Genomic DNA, 25,800 nt, shown 5'->3' with positions numbered 1-25,800 from the left:
AAATAAATGTTCGTTCGACTTAATGCTGCTTCGTAACTGAACAAGGAAAGAAAGAATCCCTTCTAACTAAAGATAAGATCATAGACGTGGAGACTAAACATCTAGCTCAGTGATGGTGAACCTTGACACTGCAGCTGTTGAACTACATATCCCAGCATGTCCTGCATCAGTTTTAATATGGCCAAATAAAGTAAAACTGTAGAAGGGCATGCTGGGATGTGTAGTTCAACAACAGCTGGATTGTCAAGGTTAGCTATCACTGATCTAGCTGCACTGGGAAGACACAGAGGTTAATTGGCTCCCAACAAAATTAACCCAAGAATGAATGTGTGTGCACATATGTACATGTGATCGTGAATATAGATTGTAAGCTCTACTGGGGCAGGAATTGAATGCCACCCCATCCTATCATTGGCTGAACGAGCAGCTATTAAAACATTGTCTAACAGCAGCAATTTAATTATCGCCCAGTGGAAAAAGGCAGGGCCATTGTACTGCAGGATCATGATGCCTAGATCGCAGAAGCCATGCGACATCTCAGTGACGTTACTACCTACCGTCTGCTTGACAAGGATCTGACAAACTTTTAAACAAGAATTAAGAAATCTTCTTACCCTGGGAGTAGATTTGGATGCTATTTCACACCCTCCCTAAGGTGGATCAAGGCCTAAATCATCTCGAGGATCATTGCTATAACCCATTTTGATCTATTTAGATTAGATCCTGCAGCCCCTTGTACAACATAAAAACTTTTTGCTGGACACCACTTCATTTTTGAATCAACTGGCATTATTTGATCATATAACAGAAGACATTTGGCTGGTATGTGCAGACGTAGTCAGCCTGTAAATGGTAATTCCGCACCATGACGCATGCTGCCTCCTTCCCCCGGCTGTGTGCGGCGTGATCTTGCTAACGTTACGTCGTACACAGCCAGGTTAATGAGGTCGGGGCCAGGCATCGGCTGATTGAGTGCTCAGCGGGAATGCCTGGCCCCGGGAAACACAGTGTGTGTGTGTGTGTGTGTGTGTGTGTGTGTGTGTGTGTGGGAAGGGGGTAAGGGAGCAATCTCCCCAAAAACATGTTGCCCAATGGGGAGCGCTCCCTAAAGAAAAAATACCACCACTGCAGGGGTTGATTCCAAAATCGAGGTTTTAAATATGGATCATAATGATCTACTTAAGAAAAAACCTAAAGATTTAGAAAAATCTGATCAGATCTATACAGATTCAACAAGTAGTAAAAAAAATACACTGGCCGATTGTCAAGACTGACAACCAATTAACATTTAAGAAATGTACGCAATTTACTTGTCAAATCAGATATTAAAACAGATGGAGTCTTCTTCAACTATCCTTCTCCGGAGAGCCATGGCTCTCCGGAGAAGGATAGTTGAAGGATAGGGGGGGGTAATGCAATCACCCGACAGGGGAGATGGCTATGGGGTCCTATTCAAATGTGGTCTTCCCCAACAGCATTGAGCAGGGTATCTCAGCAGAACGAGCCCGACTTCACAAGCAGTCGGGGTCGTTCTGCCGAGAACGGCCAGGAAGTGACTAGCTACCGGCTGCAGCTCGCCTCTTCCCATCCGCAGCTCGCGGCCACGCCCCCTTCTCGTCCCACTGCAGGTGGCACATTGAATCATGCCTGCTTTTTCTCAGTCGAGCAGACCGAGAACGAGACAGGGTCACGGCTGTCGGGCCAGCTTGACAGTCGTGGCACATTATTGAATACCCCCCTAAGTCCAACAGCTCCGGCTCTCTAGGCATCTCTGGCTAGATGAGGATGGCTCTATCTGTAACTATGGGGTGGATTTATTAAGCTCGGTGAAGTGATAAAGTGGTTTTTATCACCGGCCAATCAGCTCCTACCTGTCATTTTTCAAACCAAGCCTGTAGCTTCACAGTTAGGCCGGTGATAAAAACCAGACACTATCATTTCACCGAGCTTAATAAATCTGCTCCTGAAATACTGGCCAACATTTTTTTGGTACTTGTTTCCTAGCACGGCGCCCGTCGCAGGTGATCGCATACCTTAACTTAAGGTATGCGATGGACGCGACCAATGCGATTTCAGGGATATTTTTAGCCTTTTCCCCGACAATTAAAAAATCGCGACCATCGCATGCCTTAAGTTAACCGACCGATGCAATGGACGCGATTTTACATAGGGAACAATGTTAAATGGGCCAATGGACCCGATTTTTCATTGTATACCCACCCTTATGGGTATTTTACATGTGAAATGCGCCCCCCCCCCCCCATTGTTAACGCCACCCCACGATGAACTCCAACCCAAAGCATGGCAAGCGCAGTGAGCCCGCGAGGGGCGGCGGTACGCGGGCTCCGACCTTTTCATACCCCCACTATCCACATCAGCGTGGAGTTGATTTTATATAGTGTGGCGAGCGCAGCGAGCCCTGTGAGGGGACGCGAAATACCTGTGAAGTAATGCGCGTCCGCTCGCCACGCTTCGGGCTCGCTGCGCTCGCCACACTATATAAAATCAACTCCACGCCGACGTACATAGTGGGGGTATGAAAAGGTTGGAGGATACGTGCCGCTGCGCTCGCCACGCTTCGGGTTGGCGTTCATCATGGGGTGGCGTTAACAATGGGGGGCATTTGACCCATCAGGGTGGGTATACAATGAAAATTGGGGTCTAGGGGGCATTTAACATTGGGCCCAATGTAAAATCGGGTCTCAGGGACCATTTTACATTGGTTCCGATGTAAAAATCGCATCGATCGCATCGCATGCGATTTGGTTGCCTGCGATGGACGCAATTTTTTAGGACCCGATGGATACAATCAAAATCGCAGGCGCCGTGCTAGGAAAGAAGTACCCATTTTTTTAATGGGTATTCCCTAGCGCCGCAGACACTTTTTGTTAATAAATTATAACTCGTAGCAGTATCTTTCAAAACTTTATCTCCTCCCTTCTTCCACATTTTCCCATTTAGAAAAATACGACCAGGGAAAAAAGTTTGAGGAGTGTATTAATAATGTGCACTTAATTAAAAATAGCTTTGCGCCAGTTTACACACTGAAAGTGCTTGTATGCTAAGAGATAGGTACACATCGCCATCTTGTGGCTGTTAAATGAAACAAAACTAAAAGTGATCACCCCGTGACAGCTAAAAAAAAATAAAAAAAAATAGGAATAACTCACACAGGTATTAATTACATCCAGGCGAACTTCCCGTCAGGTGCCATGCAAGGACCCTTAAAACCAAACCAAAAAAATTCTCCCTGCAAATGCTCATAGCGTGATATTGTTTTTAAAACACATTTATTAAAAACACATTAACACACACACAAAAAAAAAAAGGATAACCGTAATAGTGAACCCATACAATAGCATAAAAATAGACAAGCTTATATGATTTGATGCCAGTGGGGATGGAGAGGAAAGTAGTACCCAACCTATTTCGTCCCTTTCTATTGTCGGACCTCGTCAGGGTTCAGAGATCAATCTGCATATGCATTACTGTCATTGCATTTATGTGACACTGTATGTGACAATTAAAATGACTATACTGAAAATAAGAACTACAGGATTCTTATGAATCTAAGTCATGTGACCTGGCTTCTCCGTGACTATGCCCCTTATTCCGGTTCACTTGCAAAGGCAAATTTCTTCTCAAATGGACAAAATCATGTGCACTGCAGATGGGGCAGATGTAATATGTGCAGCGAGAATTCGATTTGGGTGAGTTATTGTGTTTCTGTGCAGGGTAAATTCTGACTGCTTTATTTTTACACTGCAATATAGATCTCACTTTGAAGTAAAACCCCACCCAAATCTAACTCTATTTGCACAAGTTACATCTGCCCCACCTGCAGTGCACATGGTTTTGTACACTTAAAAAGGAATTTGCCTTTGCAAGTAAACCAGAATAAGTGCCTTAAGGGACCCATACACGGTCCGTTAAACTGATCTGTTCGGGTCTCAATTAGCACGCTTCGCATCGGATCGCATGCCTAGTGCATGCGGTGTGCACTGCGATCCGATGCGAAGTTTAGCTAGTACAAAAAGTATGTGCAGCACATACTTTTTGTACCGTACTATGTGATGCACGGGAGCGCGCATCGCATAGTACTAAACGGACGGTCCGGGAACGGACCGTCTATGGGCGCCTTAAGGCTGTGTACACACCGTGCAATATGCCAGTGATTTGTTTGTGCTGCAGCGATAAATTGCCGGGTGCGCGGTCCCGTGTTCAGCCTCCTAATGGTCGCTGGCTCCTTTTTCATCAGCGACCATCTCTGGTCCCTGAGCAATATATTGCACCATGTGTACACAGCTTTAGTGATAATAGAATTACAATGGACCACAATACACACTTTTCCACACACATCCGTGTCACGTGACTGGACATTAGCAAATGGGATTTCCGCTATTGACATCCTTATGCACTACATTTCCCACAATTCTCATGGGCACGTGATCTGACGAAGTGGTGACGCAGACACTGTATCCCAGCAACTAGGGAACGGGATATAGCGGCAATGGAGCGCGATCAAGGACCCTTTATGAAGGAGATCAGAGGATTTGAATGACCTTGCGCTTTCATAGCAGGTAGAAATGATGTTAGGGATCCATGTGAATTACCTCTGCTCCCCTTCTCTATACAAATCCAGGAAGGTCTTTGAACTATTCTTATCACATGACTCATTAGAACAAATCAGATTAACTTATCCAAACAGTATCAGTTTTATACTGAATTAAATACCGGTATCTTATTGTGATTGTTTTACGGTTTATATTTTAGAATTTTTTTCTAGGATATATATTTATGTGGCATGTGGAACTTTCCGAATAGAATTAATGTGCAATTTTATTGACGGTTTTCTCATGGTTATTAATCAAACCCTATTACAAGTGTTTCCCTTTCCTAATTAGAAGGGGTATATATAGGGCCTCAATTCATTTGCTCCTGAAGAATCTGGTATCCCATTTAACCAGGGAATCGCGTTGAGCTGTATATTTTTCCACTGGGACAAGTATTATCCAGATTGGCGTGAAAGCTTTCTTTGACCATCTTTGTGACACCAGAGGAATCGTCCTTGTGCTGGCAGCATGTTCCTAAATCACAACAGGATCGAATAACTGAGGTATAATATTGATCGATAACCTGCGCTCTACCTGAGGAACAATCATATTGCTAACATTTGTGGGACCACAGGATGTTCCTAAAGCACTAGAGATTTGGATACGACCGTTTATGATATAGGAATGGGTAATATTTACATGCTGCCTAGTGATATTGGAAAAAGTATTCGCCCTGGGATAGGGTGTGGGATGGGGTTCCGACAGTCATTATCCCGACTGGCCGGACCCAGACGACATGGTGAGCGCAACAAAGCCCCTTGCGGGCTCGCTGAGCTCGCCAAACTGCAGGCATGGTGGCTACGCTCGCCACCTATTGTATCGGTACAGTGAAGCCGCGAATGGCTCATTAAATCAGTTATGGTTCCTCCCACGAGGGAGAATAGCCGGTGGCCGTCTGGGTTTTGACTGTCTGGACCCCATCCGGCACCCCTGGGATATACCCATACATATTGTCCAGTGGATTTTCGCCCTATTAGATTATTGATACTAATGTATTGCTTTTATATTTTAGTATGAATTTTTATTGTTAAAAATTGTTTAAATTGAGAAAATTTGATTTCTGTTCATACCCGTTAAATCTCTCTTCGAGATCCATGGAAGAAACAGGGCTGACGCTTGAGGTACCAAACGGGTTAAAAGATTTGCCTCCGGGCAAACCAGGCTCCTTCCCTCCTATACCCCGCCTCTGCCCTCAGGCAGGCAGTTTTAGTAAACAAGCCCAAGGCAGGAGCAAAGGAAGAATCCACAAAGTCCACTGGTAAACCTCTGATTTGCCAAGGCTAGCTGTATACCATACACTGCTCATCGATTAACACCGTTGCATGCGGACCAGATTTCAAAATTTAATATTCCCTCCAGCAAGGTCATATCTATACAATATAACTTGCTGTACACTTGTGTTCCACACTTAACTAAACAAAAGCTTTGACATGTATTATGACATGACTCTCCCCAATATAACCATTTATATTTGGTTGCATTCCTTCGTTACATCCTTCCGTATGATTCCACCCATAGCATACACGGAAACGTTTAGAATTTACAGTTCTATGAAAACGGTTTAGGCAGGTGAGGAAAACCAGCTTAAACATGCATTTAATAATAAAAGTGTTAATAGATAGAATGAACAGAATAAGTATCTAAATCGAATTATTTTATTTTTTATTTGATTAGCCTTTGCCTTGAAAACAGCATCAATTTTCTAGGTTCACTTGCACAAAGATTTGAAGGAACTTGGCAGGGAGGTTCTTCTAAATATCTTGGAACAACTAACCATATATCATTTAATCCCAGATAGACTATGTTGACATCAGGAATCCGTGGGGCCTTATCAGTTCCAGAAGTCCTTGTTCTTCTGAAGATAATTATTAATGTTTTTGTCTATATGTTTGGAGTCATTGGGCAGTATTGAATGAGAATACTCGGCATGTGCAGCGAATCGCTGCCAGCCCTCCCTGTCGCCCTATTCAACGCCGCAGGGGCTCGCTGCCCCTGACGGCGATTCTTAACCCATGCGGCAAATGCCGCAGGGAGCTGGGGGACAGCGCCAGGCAGGGAGATGGAAGCCTCCCTGCCTGAGCCAGACACTGTGGGGCAGAAGCAGGGCTCCCGGGGACACAGGCAGCAGAAGCTGCCCCCTGCGAGAGCTGGCAGGGGACTGGGGTAGGGAGCCACTGCACTGCTCCCGCATATGTAATGAGCGGGAGCTTTGTGAAGTGAATATGTATTGAGCAGCTCTCGACTCCCGGACCCCTGCTTGCTTTTATGTGTAAAATAGGAAAAATAAAAAAAATATTAAAATTGAATATATTCATGTGCTGTAAGCACATGAATAAAAATAGCATGTCCGTTCACATAATAAAATTCTTGATTTTTTTTACACCAAATTTAAAAAACAAAATTTTTTTTTTAAAGTTCACATTCCAGTTCACCATAAAAAGATGGCGATTGCTACACTGTGAGACACAGCGAAAATCACTTAGAAAGCAATTCACAATCTGATCATTGAATACACTCATACATTACATCGAATTAAATCACATTTAAAGACCCATTGAAAAACCACAGCGAATTGCGGAGACTATCAGACGGCTAATTGTCCGTCATTCACTGTTCGCCGTTGGCAAATAGTGCACGTTGAATCACTTTTTTTAGTAAAAAGATCTCAGGGGTGGATGTTGATTCTTTAAAAGTCTCATCTAACACCCTCTCAGAAATTTCTTTGTTTGATGTGATCTTGGACGCACATCTTCATTGTGTTCCTTAAAGAGTCTAAGGCAATAAACTTTCACCGGTTGGTGCGGTCGATTCTCCAATCGCTGAATCTAAAAATTTGGCAGAGTTTAAAACTGTTGGGAAATATGGTAACATCTTTTGAAACTTTCCAGTAGGTGTGGTTTCTCTCAAGGCTCTCAAGGAGCTCATTGATCAAGTGGGCAGATCTGGAATCTGTACAAATGGGGCGTTTTCCTTCGCTCTTGGGATTGGCTGGTCGTCACGACCGATGCCAGTCTCAGGGGATGGGAAGGTGATGATCCTGCACCTCAGATTTTAAAAGGTATGTGGTCCAAAGAAAAATCCAAATCTAATGAATACATTCAGACAAGAACACGGCTTTGGCTTACTTAATTCATCAGGGCGGTACTTGCAGCAGGATGACTATGCAGATAGTCTTGCAGATTTTTCAGTGGAAAGAGGTGAACATGTCAGATGTTTCAGTGGTGTTCATTCCGTGGATCCGTAATGTGGAAGCGGACATCCTCAACAGGGCAGATGTGCTGTGAGGAGATTGGTAGTTACACTGAAGTCTTTCAGGAAACAGTATCTCTTTGGGGTCTCCCAGAGATAGACTTGACCGCATACAGACACAAGCGTCAGGTCTCCAGGTTCTGCTCTCGGTCTACGGGTCCGACCGTGGGGGCAGTGGTTGCCATGACAGTTCCAGGGTGTTTCACCCTGGCCTATGTGTTCCCCTTGTTTTCTAATTATTGCTCAGATTCTTAAGTAGAGCCAGGCTGTGCAAGTCATACGGTTTTTGCTCCGGAATGGCCCAGGAGGTTGTGGTATTCAGACATACTGAGGTTGTCGACGGAATACGGTTGTCTTCCTCTTTGCCCAGACTTACTCAATTAAGGATTGCTTCTACACCTGGACCTTGCTCATCTTAGATTTGACAACCTGGCTCTTGAGACATCTTTTTTAAAGAAGACAGGTTTCTCAGTTGCTGTTATCCAAACCATGCTTTGGGTCGCAAGCCGTATTGGCAGTTAATCTCCTTTGTGTTTGGAAGATTTAGATCAGGTGGCGTGAACGGCAGAAGGTACACACATCTAGGTTCTAGGTCATTTGACGGATGGAGTTTGGGTTTAGCCTGCAGTCTTTAGAGGTTCAGCTGCCTGCCTTATCCATATTCTTTCAGAATAGAGTGGCTCTTGGCCAGAAGTACAGACCTTTTTACAGGGAGTTAAAAGATTCAAGACCTTATATAGGCAGCCGGTGGCGCAGTGGGACCTGTTTCTGGTATTGTAGGTTTTACTAAAACCTCCGTTGGAGCCTTTAAGCTCGGCTGATTCTATTTTTCGTGGAAAATTACTTTTTGTTTGCCTGGGCTTCAGCTAGGCGAATTTCAGATTTGGGGGCCTTGCCTTGCAAGTCTCCATCTCTGTTTTTTCATAATGATAAGATGGTTCTTAGAACAGTAACGAAGTTGTCTACCTAAGGTAGTATCAATTTCCATTTAAACCAGGAGTTTTCTCCTCCTGAGGAGACAAAAAAAAAAAAAAAAAAGACATTCTTTGCGCTCTGCGCATTAATGTGGACAGTGTAAAGGATGTTTGCAAAAACAACTGTTTTGCTATTTGTTCTATATGACGTACATAAGAGAGGGTGGCCTGTTTTCAAGCAGACCTTTGCTAGATTGTTAAGATCAGTGATTGCCTTTGCTTACACTATGGTAGGCTGTTTGTTTTCCCATAGGATTAATGACTATACCACGTTAGTTTTCTTGGGCTGTGCATTATGGGACCAAAGTAGAAAAGTCATGCAGGGCTGCCACCTGATCATATGTTTTTCATACCTTTACCAAAGTCTATAGGTTCCATGAGTTCGTGTCGGAGGATGCTTCATTTGGGCAAGCAGTTATGAGAACTATAAGCCTAAGCGTACCCTCCCAAAGGACCAGCTCTTGAACGTCCCTAGGTTGAAGCTGTGTCACTAGGATGGACGAAAGAGAAAAGGGGATTTTTGGAAGAACTTACCTTTAGAATCCCTTTTTCTGAGTACATCCTGTTGACACAGCGATCCTTCCCTTACGCTCAGTAAGTATACTGTTCATGCATTGTCATGTTATTGGTTATGTTGATTGTGCATTATAAAATGTTTAGGCGTTGTACTGAGTAACGTATTCCAGTGTGCTTTAGAAGTTGAACTGAGGGACTCTTGGATGCAGAGGGAGGAGCCTGCTCTCAAAGAAGTCAGGATAGGTGCCTTGCTCCTGCGGACCCTCCTACATCCCAAGGTTGAAGCTGTGTCACCAGGATGGACTCAGAGAAAGGGATTCGAATGGTAAGTTCTTACAAAAATCCCCTTTCCTCCGAGAGAAAGGAGAGAGAAAGGAGAGAGAAAGGAGAGAGAAAGGAGAGAGAAAGGAGAGAGAAAGGAGAGAGAAAGGAGAGAGAAAGGAGAGAGAAAGGAGAGAGAAAGGAGAGAGAAAGGAGAGAGAAATTCTGGGTGCACTCAGAAAATAACTCAAGAAGACGTCCAACTGATATTTCACAATTTCTTAAAATATAACTTTTATTTATATATGTTAAAAAGAGGTGTACTAATTACCCCTCCTGATTAAGACAATAATAAAGATGTGCAAAAAAAAAAAGAATAAGGATATTTAACATGTGAATGGGGTTAAACTTTTTAAAAAACCGGGTCAGAGCAGGTTTGGCAGTGGGAAAGCAGCATCAGTTAAGTGCTATTTATTGTCTTAAGCCAATGAAGGAAGACAATGCACATATAATCACTTTGCAGACTGTTTAAAAATCACAACTCTGACAGTGTATGAACTCAAACACGGTGTATAAATAAAAGGAAACAAAGTGTCACTAATAATTGTTGCACACGAGGAACGCTGCGGAATATGTATGCGCTATATAAGAAACTGTTAATAAATAATAATAATAATCAGTGATTGCAACATTGTTTAATAATTCATGGATAACAAACTGCTATCAACTTGTCAACTCAGGAGAGATACTCCATACAATATAAGAGGATTAATCAATAGAATTTTTTTTTGCACATCTTTATTATTGTCTTAATCAGGAGGGGTAATTAGTACACCTCTTTTTAAAATATGTAAATAAAAGTTATATTTTAAGAAATTGTGAAATCTCAGTTGGATGTCTTCTTGAGTTATTTTCTGAGTGCACCCAGCATTTCTCCATCCTTTCTCTTTTTCCTTTTGTGAACTATTATATGGGAGAAGGGTAGCACCATTGTTCTGTGAATATACTGATTTAAAACAAATGTATTGAAAAAGTGGTAAATAATATGAAAATATAACTCATATGAACACGAACAAAAAGAGCACTCAGTGTGGAATTAAAAACCTTTTCCCAGCAGAATACATTTCCCTGATGGTACTGCATAGTGGATAAGTACCTACCTGTACCTTCACTGTTACCTGCAGACACCCATTATTGTACCAATCTAAAGCCCTACAGTGAACAAACTGCCTTCTGTTACAGATTAAAGATTTCACATTTTGACTCTTCAGTTCAGAGCATTTTCTGCCATTTTCCGGCACCCCAGTTGCTATGCTTTCATTACTAGTTGAGTTGTTTGCCCTTGTTTCCACATCAAATGTTTGCTTTTTTGGCCACAATTCTTCTGGCTAGATTTCTCTGAACAGTAGATGGAAGTACCCGGGTCCCACTTATTTCTGCCAATTCGGAGATGATGGCACTGCTGAAAATCTTCAGAGTTTGAAATGAAGCAAGCATGATGCACACGTTTCCTTGACTGGGTGAGTCTATGTCCTCATCATTGCCCATTTGTTTGTGCTTCTTCAAAAGAACATCTTGAAGACCATTCTGCATTACTAGCTTGTCTCTCATTGCTGTGCTCAGTCTGATCATGGTGTATTGTACTGTGATATAAAACAGTATTCCACAATCTCAACTTTGTAGAAGAGTTTGGCTGTTCCTCACCCAGTTACAAGCCTCCTAATACAGCTGTTTCTGTTTAAGTTAATGAAAGCTTTAACCTACATATGAAAATGTTGATTATGATCACTTGTTTGGTGTGATTGGTTAAGCATACATCTGACTATAATCCTACAAAATCCCTGGCTTTATGCAAGTGCACCTAGATGAACCGATGCTATTTTAAAAGTCAAATGGTGATCACACTAAACATTCATTTCATTTAGATTTCTCTACATTTATTACCAAAATGCAAACTATTACCACTTATATTTTTGAAAGCATTCTTACGTTGCTGAAAAAAACATGCCAAAAATACAAAGAGCCAATGACTGACTTATTTCATTGCCTTTGGCTGTGTCCTGATATTAAGAAATTCTGGGTTAAGGTTTGTAAATTTGCTATTTATTTAGTTAGTCCCTTTCCCCTTGGCCACATTGGTTTTATTGTCTGAAGGTATTCAGAAAGGTTCCAAAAAAATAATATTAGCATCCTGTGAAATAGTTTTGCATACTGTATTAGGATAGAATCCTCTCCCAATACAATGCTTCTTTCTAGAACTGAATTAGATCACATTTGACCTATGGATTGGGTGAGAAAAAGCATGCAAAATGATGTCACGCTAAGGAACGTTGTATTTGTATCTCATCACCTTCTTTCAAAATCCCAAAATCACAAAGGTTTCCAATTTACAATGTTTGAAAATTGGTTACTCCAATCTTTTTCAAATTTGGTTGTTCAATACATGCCCTACAGTATTTGTTCTTTTATTCGGATTAATTCTTTTTTTGTTGTTGAGTAAATGGGTTTCATATCTGGTGTGAGTTTGTGTAATGTTATCATTACTGCCTCACAGCACTGAGGACATGAGTTTGATTCTCACCAAGGCCCTAACTGTGTGGAGTTTGTATATTCTGCCCGTGCTTGCGTGGGTTTCCATAATCCAAAAATATACCAATAGGTTAACTAGCTCCCACCAAAATGAACTAGGGAATATAGAATGTAAGCTCCACTGGGGCAGGGAATGTAAAGCGCTGCAGAATGTGTTCGCTATATAAGTAACTGGTAATACATATTAAGTAACATAAACACTTGGGGGGGAAGATTTATTAAGCTCGGTGAAGTGATAAAGTGTCTGGTTTTTATCACTGAGGCCAATCAGCTCCTAACTAGCATTTTTTCAAAAACAGCATGTAACTTCACAGGTAGGAGCTAAGTGGCCAGTGATAAAAACCGGAGACTTTATCACTTCACCGAGCTTGATAAATCTGCCCTTGGTGTTTAATCTGGAAACGGAACCATTCTATTGTTTCTCTTCCTTTTTGTCCTTTGTGAACTACATTGATTTTATTTTTATGTCTTTTAAATGAACGCTTCAAGTAAAGATGGTTTAAAAATGGGTTCCTAATTCACTATTTCTGACTTCAACCAAATTATTTTATTGATCTCGTTGCATGTTCCTTAAACGTCCATTAAATGCTCCTCATGTCCGGCAGAAGTATACGTTTTCCAAATAGAAGGAACGGTGTCCTACCAGTGGTGACCTATGCAGTGCACTTCATATGGTTACCGCTGCTAGTTCCTCTGCAGGCAGGATGTGCTTCAAGTGGATCTTCCCATATCCTACTACAAAGTGTCAGATTTCCCATATGTGCATTGGGCCCTTGTAAGTTTTACCTCCCATAGTGTAACACTAAAAAAGACCCATTTTGTGTCATCTCTTCTTGGGGTAACCTATTCCACCAAGTGATGTCCTACACAGTGCACCCAGCTGGTACCTTGTGAGGGTGGAATATATAATCCATGGAAGTTATCATCCAATATGCCTACACCAATTGTGCATTATGTGTCTGTACTATGTGCATTGCTTTATATCATTCAAGAACCAGGGACCTTATAAAATATCAAAAGGAGGAACAATTCAACCAATGCCTGCACAACAGACTAACTATGTTACACATCCCCAGACTGCAGAACTAGATCATTTCCTTAGATCATTGGTGACATTTCCTTACAGCTCGAGCCTCCTTGATTTTGTGGTGCAGGGGAAAGTGAGCATATAAATGGCAGCCAAAAGAGGCATTGAATAGCAGTAGCACAACTTGGTTATTATGAGTCAGTCCCCGTTATTGCAAAGCAGAAGACACTGGGGTGTATTCAATGGTCCCGGCGAGCGGTGGCAAGGGGGTTTTTACAGCAGGGATGGTTTCTTTTGCTGAGGAAAAGCCATCGTTGCTGGTGAACCCCCTCACCGGCCCCTCGCCGTATGCAATGTTCCGGGGAAAAGGTTCACCAAAAATGCAGTAAGCATGGTGCATATAGCCATGAGCCTTGCCATTTTGAGGGCCACACTCGCCGTTTCAACCTCACTTTTTAGATAAAGCGTGGAGGAAATGGCAAGTGAAGGGGGGTGGGTTGAATACTGAGGGCAGGATATGACAGCAAGGAATAGATACTGCTTGCCGTCATAGCTCGCCTAAACGGCATTGAAATTCAGCGAAAAATATTAAATAGTGTAATTGTGTTCAAAACTGTTTATCAACATATTTTATGATAGGAAGCCAAAGGCACTAGTACACTTGGTCCAGTACCAGCATCCCATGGCATTCCTGCAAATGTCCCAATGACACTGAGTTTGGGGACCATTGTATTAATGTTTTAGAGCAGCACATACCTGCAGTACTCTGCAAATGTCAGGACATAGCACTTTTCCTCAATACAGGCAATACTGTTCTCATCCTGATGACGGGAGGCAAAGATCTCATACTGGGAAAACAAGGAATTTAGTTTGGTTAAGTGAAAAAAAAAAAAGGGAATGTAGAACAGTACTAGGTCCGATATAGAAAAGGAGTTTTACATTTACAAAAAAAAAAAAAAAAAAAAGAATACTGCGTAATTTGTTATAACATTTTGACATTTTTGTGTTTCATTGTAGAGAACATGGAAAAAACTGCAACAAATTTGTCTATTTTCTTTGGACGCCAACTTTACAAAGGACCGATCACATCTGTCATTCTTAAGTCCTCTTCTGTTAAATACAGCCTTTTGTAGTACTAGTAAGCCCGCTCTAAACTAATGCTTAGAAAGCTTGTCTGCTACCTTGTGATTGCCTCTGTCTTTGTGCATGTGTGAGAGAGAAAAGGGGATTTTGGGTCTTACCTGTAAAATCCTTTTTTCTGAAGCCATGGTGGACGCTTGTACATTGGGGTATGATGGGGACTGGAGGACCCGGACACCAAGGAGATAACTTCTTTAGAGAAGTGCAGCCTGTGGCTTCTCCTCCCTCATATCCCTCCCTGTCCTCAGGGACTAGTTAGTTAACAAGCCAATAAAAACACAGACTTACCAAGTAGAATGAGCACTGGCTTTTGTGCAAACAGATAAACCTGTAGGATTGTCAGGCGCAGCGCAACCACCACGCCAATGTCTGCTTCAAAGCTGACCAGCCTTGTTTTGAGCATCGTTGAGAATGAACAAGGAATCAGTCTTTTAAAGTGGGGCAGTCTGTTGAACGTAGACTTGCAAAACCCTAACATCCAGGGTCTGCAGGGAAGAGAAGGAAGCAGGAGACTCAGCAACAAAAGTAGGAACTTCAATTTCCTGGTTAATATTAGAAACTTGACAACTTTTAGTAGGTAATCCAGGCGAGTGTGCAACACTGCTCGGTCTTCATAAAACACTAAAAAGTACGGATGGTGTAATGGTTAGCATTACTGCCTCACGGCACTGGGGTCGATTCACACCATGGCTCTAACTGTGCAGAGTTTGTACATTCTCCTCATATTCCCGTGGGTTTCCTCCGGGTACTCCGGTTTCCTCCGACAATCCAAAAATATACTGGTAGGCTAATTGGCTCCCCAAAAAAATAACCCTAGAATGTCTGTGTGTGCGTGTACATGTGGTAGGGAATATAGATTGTAAGCTCCATTGGGGCAGGGACTGATATGTTTAAATTTTCTCTGTAAAACGCTGCGGAATCTGTGTGCGCTATAGAAGAAACTCTGCAGGCCGAGGCGATGGCCAACAAAAAGAAAAAAGTCGTCATGTTAACCAAGGAAGTTCTACAGATTCTAGCTGCTCAAACGGAGCACCCTGCAGTTTGCGTAGTACTAAAAAGGTAAATCCCAAGGTTGAACTGGGTGAAGAACCGGAGGCTGAATATGTAAAAGCCTTGCAGAAAGGTACAGACAGTAGACAATGCCTCTGAAAGAGGACAGAAGGTGCATACAAACGAGCTATAATGGCTGGCAATATGGTCGCTGAGCAACCATATTGCCAGCGATTGGAGTGTGCACCGGCGATAACCGGTGCGCGCTCCCGTTTTTAGCCCCCTTATGATCGCTGGTCGCAGGAGCTTGCTTCTTAGAGAGGTCAGGTCCAAACAGAACACGCTCGCCATCCACTTACCAAGAGTGCAACCATAAAGCTCTGCGAGCAGCCACAGATACAGCTGATATCTTCGATGCAATATCCCCATATCCACAGTAGCCTCGCCCAGGTATGTACTGGATTCTCTGATACCGTCAACCAACCAGAGACAGAAGCACAGAGCGCCGTGCTCCTGACTGTAAGCCCTCAGTGCGGGCGTCTGCCCAAAAGCCTATAGCTAAAGAGGTTCATGCTGCTGCATGAAAATGGACTTGAGGAACTGTTCCAGTTTTTTGTCCACAGGGTCCCCGAGAGAGGTAACGTAAGATAGGCAGAGTGGTGGATTTAACCAAATCTGGCAAATATGGGAGTCCACCGGTGGGGGTAGCTCCCAGACCTTCCTATACTCAGATAGGGGATCGAAGGAAGCAATGTGCTTAGCGACTTTAAAATGTCTTATTAGGATGCTTCCATGCCTCATTGAAGAAATTATTCAATTAGGTCGACTGAGGAAACACCTCAGGGCCCTTCTTTGTACGCCTAAAAAGGGGTGTCTGAGGGAGCAGTGACTCATTGTCCTTGGCGTTTAGCACTGCCTGAATTGACTTAATGAGTGCATACACTCTGACCTGCATCATATGTTCTTCAGTAGAAGGTGACGGGTCATCATCCTGAGCCTCAGAGTCCTCTGCAGAGGATTGTTCAGATTGTGACTCTTCAACCTGAGAAGATGGGGAGGATTCACAAGGCAATGCCTTGCGAAGAGACGGTCTTAATGCCTGATGCAGGGAGCCTGACACCTGGACCAACCCCTAAACTCACTGGGTTAGACCCTGCGGCCAAGCAGGTTGTGGGTCCTGAGCCACAGACAGGGTCTGTTGCACTGGAGGAGCCGAGGCAAGAGAGACTGATTTGGGAAGCAAGCACTCTCATTGCCAAGGCTAAAGAGGAAGCCCATTCCAGCTCACAGACAGCCGGTTCACTACTAGATAGCGCGCTAGGGTCCCCCATGATGCAACGCTCACAAAGGACTGTATGATCCTAAAATTTTCCTTGCGTGAAGTGCAAGCATGCAGATCTGGAGAAGCCCCATTCCTGCAGAAATTGCTGACCCCTTAGCAGGCATAGTGATACAGTTTATATAGGACTGCACGCTGTTTGCTACACAAACACATATGGGCTGTGATCTGCACAAACGCCTTGTGAAACCATAAGTACTGTACTAATAGCAGCTTATAAACAAATAAGCGGAAGGTGATGCTGAATAATGTGACTTAGAAAAGACACAATGAACTTCTGCTGTAGATGAACAGAGCAGTAATAGTAATATGGCAAACAAGCCTATGTGGCTGCTATACAGCTTATATGACAAATAAACAGCCTAAGACATAATGAAAAATACTAAACCGCCTTATGCTATACAGCTTTGCAATTGCAAACCCTCACAAATTATATATACTTAGTTAGGGCTATACTTGTATATATGTTAGCTGAAAGTGAAAGTACAGTGATATAAGCAAGAAAAGAGAGAACAGACCCAGTACAGACTTCGAAAATTGGAGTCACTTTGTAACCCACACTAGCGCCAACAAGCGAAGTGGGGTATGGGGGAAACACGTGACAGCGAAGATTCTGAGTGAGGCAGGCGCTGGATCTCTGGTCAGCTGAGCGCACAGGTCTGTTAATAAATAAATGGGCACCGCTGCCCAGAGGAAGGGAGGAGATCCAGCCCACAGCAGGAAAACCAGGCCACAATGTCGCAGAGGGGATGGAGGTGAGGCCCCCCCCCCCAGGACCTCCACCATTAAGCCTTGTTTTGCGGCGATAAACCATGGTGGTCTGGCGAAGACAACAGAAACGACAGCCACACTGCTAGCCCACCGGGGATGCCTCCACACCCGGCGCTTTGAGCCCCTAACACCGGGTCCCCGCGAGTGGAGACCCGCTTACCTGCTCCTGCAACTCGGCCGCAGCTCCCACCAAGCGCAAGGAGGTGGTCGGTGAGTGCGCCAACAGGTTAATTCACTGTCCGCTGGGTGAGGGAGCCGTCAGCAGCTGCGTTGTGTAAAAAATAGAAAAAAAACCAGCAACTTCCTTAAAAAGACCCAGTCCCAAGCATACCCCAATGTACCAGCATCCACCATAGGCTGATAGGAAAAAGATGCAGTTTCACTCGCTGCCAACAGATGGCAGTGTTTTGAAGACACACAAACAGACACTAGACATATGTATATGTATATATATGTATATAGATATATATCTATATATATCTATCTATCTATATAGCTTGTGGGATAGCCGGCACTCCACGGTTCAGTGTAGAATCAGCAGCACCAGGTGCCTTCCCCTGGAAGACAAGCACATCCCCAAATATATCGTGGTGGTAGGGCGGCACTCCAGACACTTTTCAGAATAAAGGAGACAGACGGATGTAAGCAGGCGTCTGTCTTCTTTATTCTGAAAAGTCGCCGGAGTGCGGCCCTACCACCACGAGATAGAGATAGATAGATAGATAGATAGATAGATAGATATATATATATATATATATATATCAGGGCTTGACAAATTTCTTTAAAATCTAGGAGCCAGGATGAAAAAGTAGGAGCCAGACAAACTAAAAATAGGGACAGTGCGTGCCAAAGCCGCGCACCAAAAATTTACACTAATGCCTTTTACACATGTCACAAAACCCATTATATGTTATACCACATGCCATAATACCCATTATACGTTATGCCACACACCGTAATACCTATGACATATTACACCACATTTCTTCTACCATCATATTTTGAAACTTCATAACCTGTGCACCGGTATAATTTCGCTATCCCCCTTTTTACAAAAAAACATATTACACCACACACCATAATGCCCATTACATATACCAAACACTGTAATGCCCATCACATATAATACCAAATGTCGTAATGAATATTACATATTATGCAACATATGGGTTCTTCCTAAGTTTGGCGCTGTGCGCTGATGCGTTCTTTAGGCAGCCCAGCAGCCTGTACTGTGAGAGGGGATAGGGGTTGATATGGCAGCTTGCAGAGCCTCCCCTCCCTGACACATACTGTGCTGCAGCCTGTAGAGCCTCCCCTCCCTGACACATATTGTGCTGCAGCCTGCAGAGCCTCCCCTCCCTGATGCATATTGTGCTGCAGCCTGCAGAGCCTCCCCTCCCTGATGCATATTGTGCTGCAGCCTGCAGAGCCTCCCCTCCCTGACACATATTGTGCTGCAGCCTGCAGAGCCTCCCCTCCCTGACACATACTGTGCTTAGTACCTGGTCCCCTCAGCAGAAGCTCCCCCTCTCAGGAGTCTCAGCCTCTGGTCCATGTGTTGGAGCGAGGCCTCACTGCCAGTGCCGCTTTTGGGAGTGGAGGAGTGTCTGAGATCTCCCCCTGCGCTTAGCAGCACAGAGCGGAGGAGGACCCGGACCTGCAGTGCAGTCTGTGCCGCCGGGTGCACTCTCTCCGGCGGGCAGTGAGTGACGGAGAGAGCAGCACAAACAGACAGGCTTTGAGTGTCTGACCGCGCAGCCGGGTGAGAGTTGCGCCGGAGGAAGGGGCTTCTGGCTGCCTAAGGGGGGCTATCGGGAGCAGGCAGCTCTGGTGCTCGGCAGTGAGGCGGCTCAGTTCTCTGCAGAGCTGCCAGGGAAGGCACGAGCAGCTACAGGGATGGGCATCTGAACTAGCTCTCATACCGCCAGGTAGATTGAAAGCCCCTCTGTCCGGCTGTTACCGCAAGTGCACCCCGCCATGACCAGATTCTGCTTCCTCCCCAAGAAAATCTGGTCGCCAGGAAGCAGAATCTGGTCGCCGTGGCGACCTGGCCCCCGGGGTTTGTCGAGCCCTGATATATATATATATAATTCCCCGTCCAATAATCCTGCCCCTGGTTATACAAAAGATGGGCAAATTACAACGGGTATGAATATGCTAACCAATCCAGCAACTCCGTATTCCATGCTAGCCTTTTCATTGGTGTATAGCAGGGATATACGTGTGTGTCAAGCAAATATTATCATGCTGTTTGCTAGTTATCTGCTATCTAGATGGCGCAACATTTTACTAGCCAAGCCAAAGAGGCGTTTCTGGGAGAAATGGTAATTTGCTGTGTTATCAAACTATAAGTGCTGTTCAGGTATCTCAGAACATGACAAGGGTTTTATAAAACCTAAATGCTGGTTGGAAAAGTGTCTCACAGGGGACATTTCCACTCCAAAACTATAAATATGGGTCAATTTAACTTCTAGTGATGCAGGCAGATCTAGTGCGGGCACATGATGCATAGTATCCCCAAGAATGCATATTCTAGAATAGACTAAAATTGGCTTGCTCAAATATATTCCTGATTTTAAGTCAAATGGGAGGTGATTAGGCATGACACTGAGGTGTTTCCAACGCTATTGCAACAGTACATTGTGAGCTTTGCTTGCAAGTGAATTGATCATGTTACTACCTGTTTAAAGAAGTAAATAAATAAGTAGCAATACATACATGAGCAGCTAGGTGGCGCTATAGTATGTTAGCATACTCACCTGGTGCATGCTGGGATTGCGTCCTCCCTGAGTGTGCTCTGGCCGGTAGTACCAGAAGAGACTCATCATCAGCTCACCTGGTTGAAAAAGAAACAATGCTTTAATAACAGTAACACTGTATATGAAGAAATGTATGTTTGTAACACTTATAGCCTTACTAGTTACAGTACCTGCTCGTCAAAATGACAGAACATCAGAACAGTCAAGTTAGCACTGATGGCTGTTTCTGCACAAACAGAACAACTCTTTAATAGCTCCAACAGGAACTATCTAGTGACCTCCAGTGAGCAAAACACTTGAATTCCCACCATAGAGGTGAGGATTAGAGTTAGCCTTTAATTATATAAGATATGCAGTATAAAACAGAGGTACCACACAATCAGGAGAACCTAAGGCCTAATTCAGACCTGATTGCAAGACAAATTTGCAAGACAAAACCATGTGCACTGCAGCTGAGCCAGATGTAACATGTGCCGAAAGAGAGCGAATTAAGGGCCCCATACACTTCAACTATATGGCTGACCCTGACTTTTTTATTCTTCCACCACGCCCTAGTGGATGGTAGGGCATGAAAAACCGCCTCTCGGCACAAAAAAAGGTGAAAAACCACATCCATCAGATTCCGATAAATCGATGGTGCCGTATTTGACACTCGCGGGACTGCACTTCAATTGGATCGGATAGAAAATACATACGATTTGCCACTTTACAAATCATATATCGGCCTGAAAGGTCGTAATCAAATGAAATTGTGCGAAATCATTGTAGTGTATTTGGATCTGGGGCAGATTTATTAAGAGAGATAAACTGGAGATAAAGCGGAGAAAAGGTAAAAGGAGATAAAGCACAGCCAATCAGCTGTGTTTAAAAAAGACAGTTGGGAGTTGATTGGCTGGTGCTTTATCTCCTTTTACCTTTTCTCCGCTTTATCTCCAGTTTATCTCTTCTCCAAGCTTAATAAATCTGCCCCTGTGGGAGTTATTTTTTGTCTGTGCAGAGTAAATACTGGCTGCTTTATATTTTAACTGCAATTTAGATTTCAGTTCCGACCCCCCCACACCTCCCCCTCCCCAAATATAACTCTTCCTGAACAGGATACATTTGCCCCAACTTCAGAGCACATGGTGTTTTGCAGAGGTGAGACTATATTGACCCAATCTTTCTCTGTAATCATTCCATGTAATGCCATTCAGCAAAGATTTTGTGAATGTAAATGTTAGACAATTTAGCCTTATAACAGAGCTGGAATGATAACAGGGAAGACGTTGTTCTATGTGAGGTTGTGAGGGAATGACAGTGGACACCTAATGCTAAATTTGTCTGGCAAAAACTTAAACAAATGTTTCATGGAGTAATACTTCAAATCTGTTCATCTCTATTGGCAAGTATAGCTTTCCAGTACCGGTTTTGGGTTCTTCCCAGAGGGCAGATATCTTTGCCACATATGGCATGGATTTTTTCCTGGGACCAGATTTTAAAAGGACAGTGTCGCGGACTCTAATAATCTCTCCATTCCTCTCCACAGCCTGATAACTCCTTCTGAGGGCAGGCTCAGGCTCATTCTGGGAACAAAGAAAAAGCAGAGTGTAAAGAACAAGTATAGGAGGTCCCATTTATGCGAGTTACACCTTGAAAATACAACAGACTTCCAGAAGAGATTTCCCAGACCTTAAACCCACCTCAATATAAAGATTTAAGCTGGTAATTTGAAGGCACCCATACACTAGGCCAATGTATCGCATGCTAGAATCACATGCGATATCCCGGCAGGTGACCCCGCAGCTCCCCTGAGGCTGGATCACATATACGATATATCGTATGCGAAAGGACTAAATACGATAGATCATATGCTATCCCATACAATGCTACCGAAGACTGTCTGATCCGACGCACACGGGACAAGGTATTAGATCAGAATCAGATATAAAACTCCACAAAGAGCCAATTTGCCACTTTTCATCGGATCTCTGGACCCAATCCATCAGATAAAATAAAGCGGCTTAATCCCACTAGTGTATGGCCAGCTTAAAGTCTTGACATTCAGGACAGACAGAGCCTATTTAAGAGGTGGACACATAAGCATCTACAGTGCTGCTTCAATTGGGGTCAGTCACCCATCTTTAAATTTGTGCAAATGCCAATAGAAAGCCCAACCCTGGTGTCATTTCGTACATCCAAATGTTTAAGGACTGAGACATGAATTTTCAGCATCAGTATCTGCTTGGTGAGTCTGATTGCAGAGTCCAGGCCCATGGCAGTTGCAGTTTCTCCATCCAAGCATGGCCTCACAAGTGAGCGGTTGAGCATCTGAGTGTGCAACCACTTTTACAGAAATGCCCACAACACATTTATAACACGCCCAGAAAACAGACTATACCCCATATATGTGCTAAGACACCTCCCTGTTGCCCCCAGGAGTCTGCACGTTATTTTTAAAGCAGCAAAAGCAAAGCCAGTTGGTTTTGCCTTGTAAAAAAAATGCTGCTTTAAAAAATAAAAATAAGGCAGACGCCACAAAAACCCGAACCTCCGGCAACCTGGAGGCCATTACTTTTAGCCCTTTATCTTAAATTTTCTCCAATGCTTCAACTTTCAAGTCCAAAATACTTTTGCAGGTTTATCTGTGTTTCAGTAACGTTTTTTGCCTTTACTTTATACTTTTGTATATTAGATATAAAATTGCTAAACTCTATTCACACTCCACATTAGAGGTGGCTTAAGAATTGAATGAAACACATACCACCACAAAAACTGCTTTTTCACAAGCGGTTCCCAAAGGTATCCAGCCATTTGTAGCTCTTCTTTTGCTGATCCTTTGCTGCTTGGGGTGGCTTTTGCTTGTTTTGCTGTCAGCTGCATGGACACACCCCGTTGTGTTCCGAATACCCGATTTGGAGCCACTTGGGGGCTTGGAGCTCTGTGGGCATTCACGTGCAGTTTTCAGCATGGCCATTGTCGGAGGTTCCGAGTTAGGTGTCTGTAGGTAGGGGACAGGCTCAGCAGCAGGGGGGGCACTGGGAACCGGGCATCCTGAGAGCGGGTGAGCAGGAGAGACAGGGTGACCTGCTGTGGGGATTGTTATGCTGAGCTGGTCTAGTGACTTGTATCCTTCTAAATGGCAGGAGATAAAGAAAAATTATGCAGTGATAAAACAGTTGAAAGAATCTTATAGATTTTTTTAAGAAAGGGTGCCGCCCGTCCCACTGTATACGAATGTCGGCGCTCATAATTAGTCCACTGATCCTTATGTAGATAAACAATGAATATAATATGCTCTGTTAAGGAGTACAGGTGGAGCTGGTCTCTTCATTGCTGGCACTGCGCCAGAATCTGGCGAAGAGACGCATCTCAGTTTCCCGTCGGCGGGGTGACAGGAACCCTGTCCATCTCCGCTTCAGGGAGGCGGACAGGGTTAGGGGGGGGGGGGGGGGCGCGGCGAGGATCCGGGGCGACCCTCGGCGAGGCAGCGGGAACCCCGTTGTAAGGCGATGCGTGCGCGCGCGTCCCCTTGCGGCGGCTGGCGGGGGATGGCGGATGGCGAATCTTCCCCCATCCCCTGCAAGAGCCCGCTCCATCTGTATGTGGTTCATAAGGTAACCAGTAATAAGGATTTGTCTAGGTCAACCCTAAATAGTCAACATGCAAAAAAGGTAGACAGAAGAAAGGTCGGCATGCGTTTTTTTATGTTTCTTTAATTTAATTAAGGTTTCAGCACAAAAAAAAAAAAAAATAGTGCTTCACCCACCATGCTTAAAGCAAATGACCAATCATAGTCCATGTGGATGTATGCAAAACTAGAAAATCACAAAAATCGAGTCGACCACTGTAATGTCGTCCATATACAAGTCAACCTATTAACGGTCTACCTATCAACCCAAACCTGCTGAGAAAGTATTACATTTATGTACGCTAAGAGACAGTGGACTAAAGAAGAAAAATAGACGCCCAATTCATCAAAATACACATATAAGTGTGTTCTAACCACGTGTAACAAACACGTCCAGCAACACTTAAATATACTGTATGTCCTCAAGTAACTACACTGATCAAAAGTAACGGAACCTTGGTTGGCTTGGGATAAAACGCATTTATCATATAACAATGTATCACCATAATGTTATGAAGGTTTTATGTGGTTGAGAGGCTTTAAAAGAAAGAATTCTGGTCTTACACAGGGACATATATACAGATTTATTATATATACACTAGATACTATATAGACTTTATTTATATATACAGATGACCGATAGTTGAGATGCTGTCATTCAGAAATCTGAAAACGGCATCCCGAAGCAGGGAATCTCGCCTGGGGTCAGGTAAGTATTCTTACAGACAGCTGCTATTTACAAAGATTACCAGAAAACAGAATTATGTGCCATAATAGAATGCAATAAACATATACTTTATGATACAATGCGGTATTCATGTAACAAGACAGGGTTAGGATGAATGTATAGACCAGCACCTCGAAAAGCATCAGGATACCAATGCCGTAATACAGACAGCCGGTAACCCGATCAGTAGTGCGGGGGGCGGGTAGGTTTATGCACTTAGAAGGGGGTTAGGGTAAGGCTGCGGGGCGAGTTAGGTTTAAGCAGAGTGGTACAGGAGTTAGACACTAGCTAGCAGGTTTAGGAGGAGTGTCAGTCTTGTGACTGTCGGCATCCTTATGGTGCCCACAGACGCATCGATCCCGGCGTGCGTTTTGGGCTTAACTAGCACACATAGCATCGCATCGTATGCCTTGTGCATGCGATGTGCATGCGATGCGATGCTATAAAAAGCTAGTACAAAAAGTATGTGCAGCACATACTTTTTGTACTGTGCGATGAGGTGCCGCGGGAGCATGCACCCCATCGCATAGCATCGCACTACCGGGATCGGTGCGTGTGTGGGCTCCTTTACTGATGGAATGCAATAACCAGACAGATAAATCCAGCTATGGATGTTACCAAAGACACATTACTTTTGCTATTTCATCTGTTATTAACAAGTTCCAGGTTTGAGAATCTAAAAAACTAAAATGAGGTTTTAGGATTTTATAGCTTTTAAAAATTCCAGTTTAAGAATTAAATGCATTGAATGAAAATAAAACAAACCCATGCAACATTTCTTACAGATATACAAGTTGGTCGACACCTCAACATGGTTCAAGGTCGACATGGGGTTTTTGACTTTGAGCCTCCAGGCGGTATTTCATGCCCTACCATCCACTAGGGCCTGGTGGGAGAATAAAATAGTGTGTCACGCGCAGCGAGGCACCGCAACCGAATGCGAGGGGAAGCGGTGCACTTTAATCAATGTCCATGTCGATTGTGGGTCGATATTCGGGTAAAAAAAAAAAAGTAAAAAAACCAATGTTGACCTTTTGACTGTAGAACTAGACCACGTCGACTTAATGCTTGCGTTGACCTAATGCCATGTCGACCTATAGCCATGTGGATACAATGGTGTCGACCTAATGACCGTTGACCAACTTGCTGTAGCCCAAATGATCCCAACCCCTTCACAGGGCAGGGGTTACACCCTGGCCCCTGTTTTTGTCACTACAGGAGTCTGGGAGATGTATGCT

General features: G+C 43.7%; 1 protein-coding gene across 6 annotated transcripts in view; it reads right to left on the bottom strand.

The window, feature by feature from the left end:
* The window catches only part of BAHD1 (bromo adjacent homology domain containing 1), a 172,432-nt gene that overhangs the window by 84,654 nt on the left and 61,978 nt on the right, over positions 1–25,800 (bottom strand). For all 6 annotated transcript variants that reach the window (XR_014466180.1, XM_083166234.1, XM_083166236.1 and 3 more), the window contains exons 3-6: positions 22,969–23,339; positions 21,631–21,790; positions 20,229–20,305; positions 13,986–14,077 (exon numbers count right to left, since the gene is read on the bottom strand). Coding sequence is in view for 5 of the 6 variants with exons in the window: in XM_083166234.1 (XP_083022360.1) it covers positions 13,986–14,077; positions 20,229–20,305; positions 21,631–21,790; positions 22,969–23,339 (700 nt within the window). In the remaining variant the exon portion in view is untranslated. The remainder of the gene's footprint in view (positions 1–13,985; positions 14,078–20,228; positions 20,306–21,630; positions 21,791–22,968; positions 23,340–25,800) is intronic.

This window comes from Crinia signifera, chromosome 12 (assembly GCF_055691185.1).
Source record: "Crinia signifera chromosome 12, ASM5569118v1, whole genome shotgun sequence".
NCBI lineage: Eukaryota > Metazoa > Chordata > Amphibia > Anura > Myobatrachidae > Crinia > Crinia signifera.
This window is presented reverse-complemented; position numbering and strand designations above follow the sequence as displayed.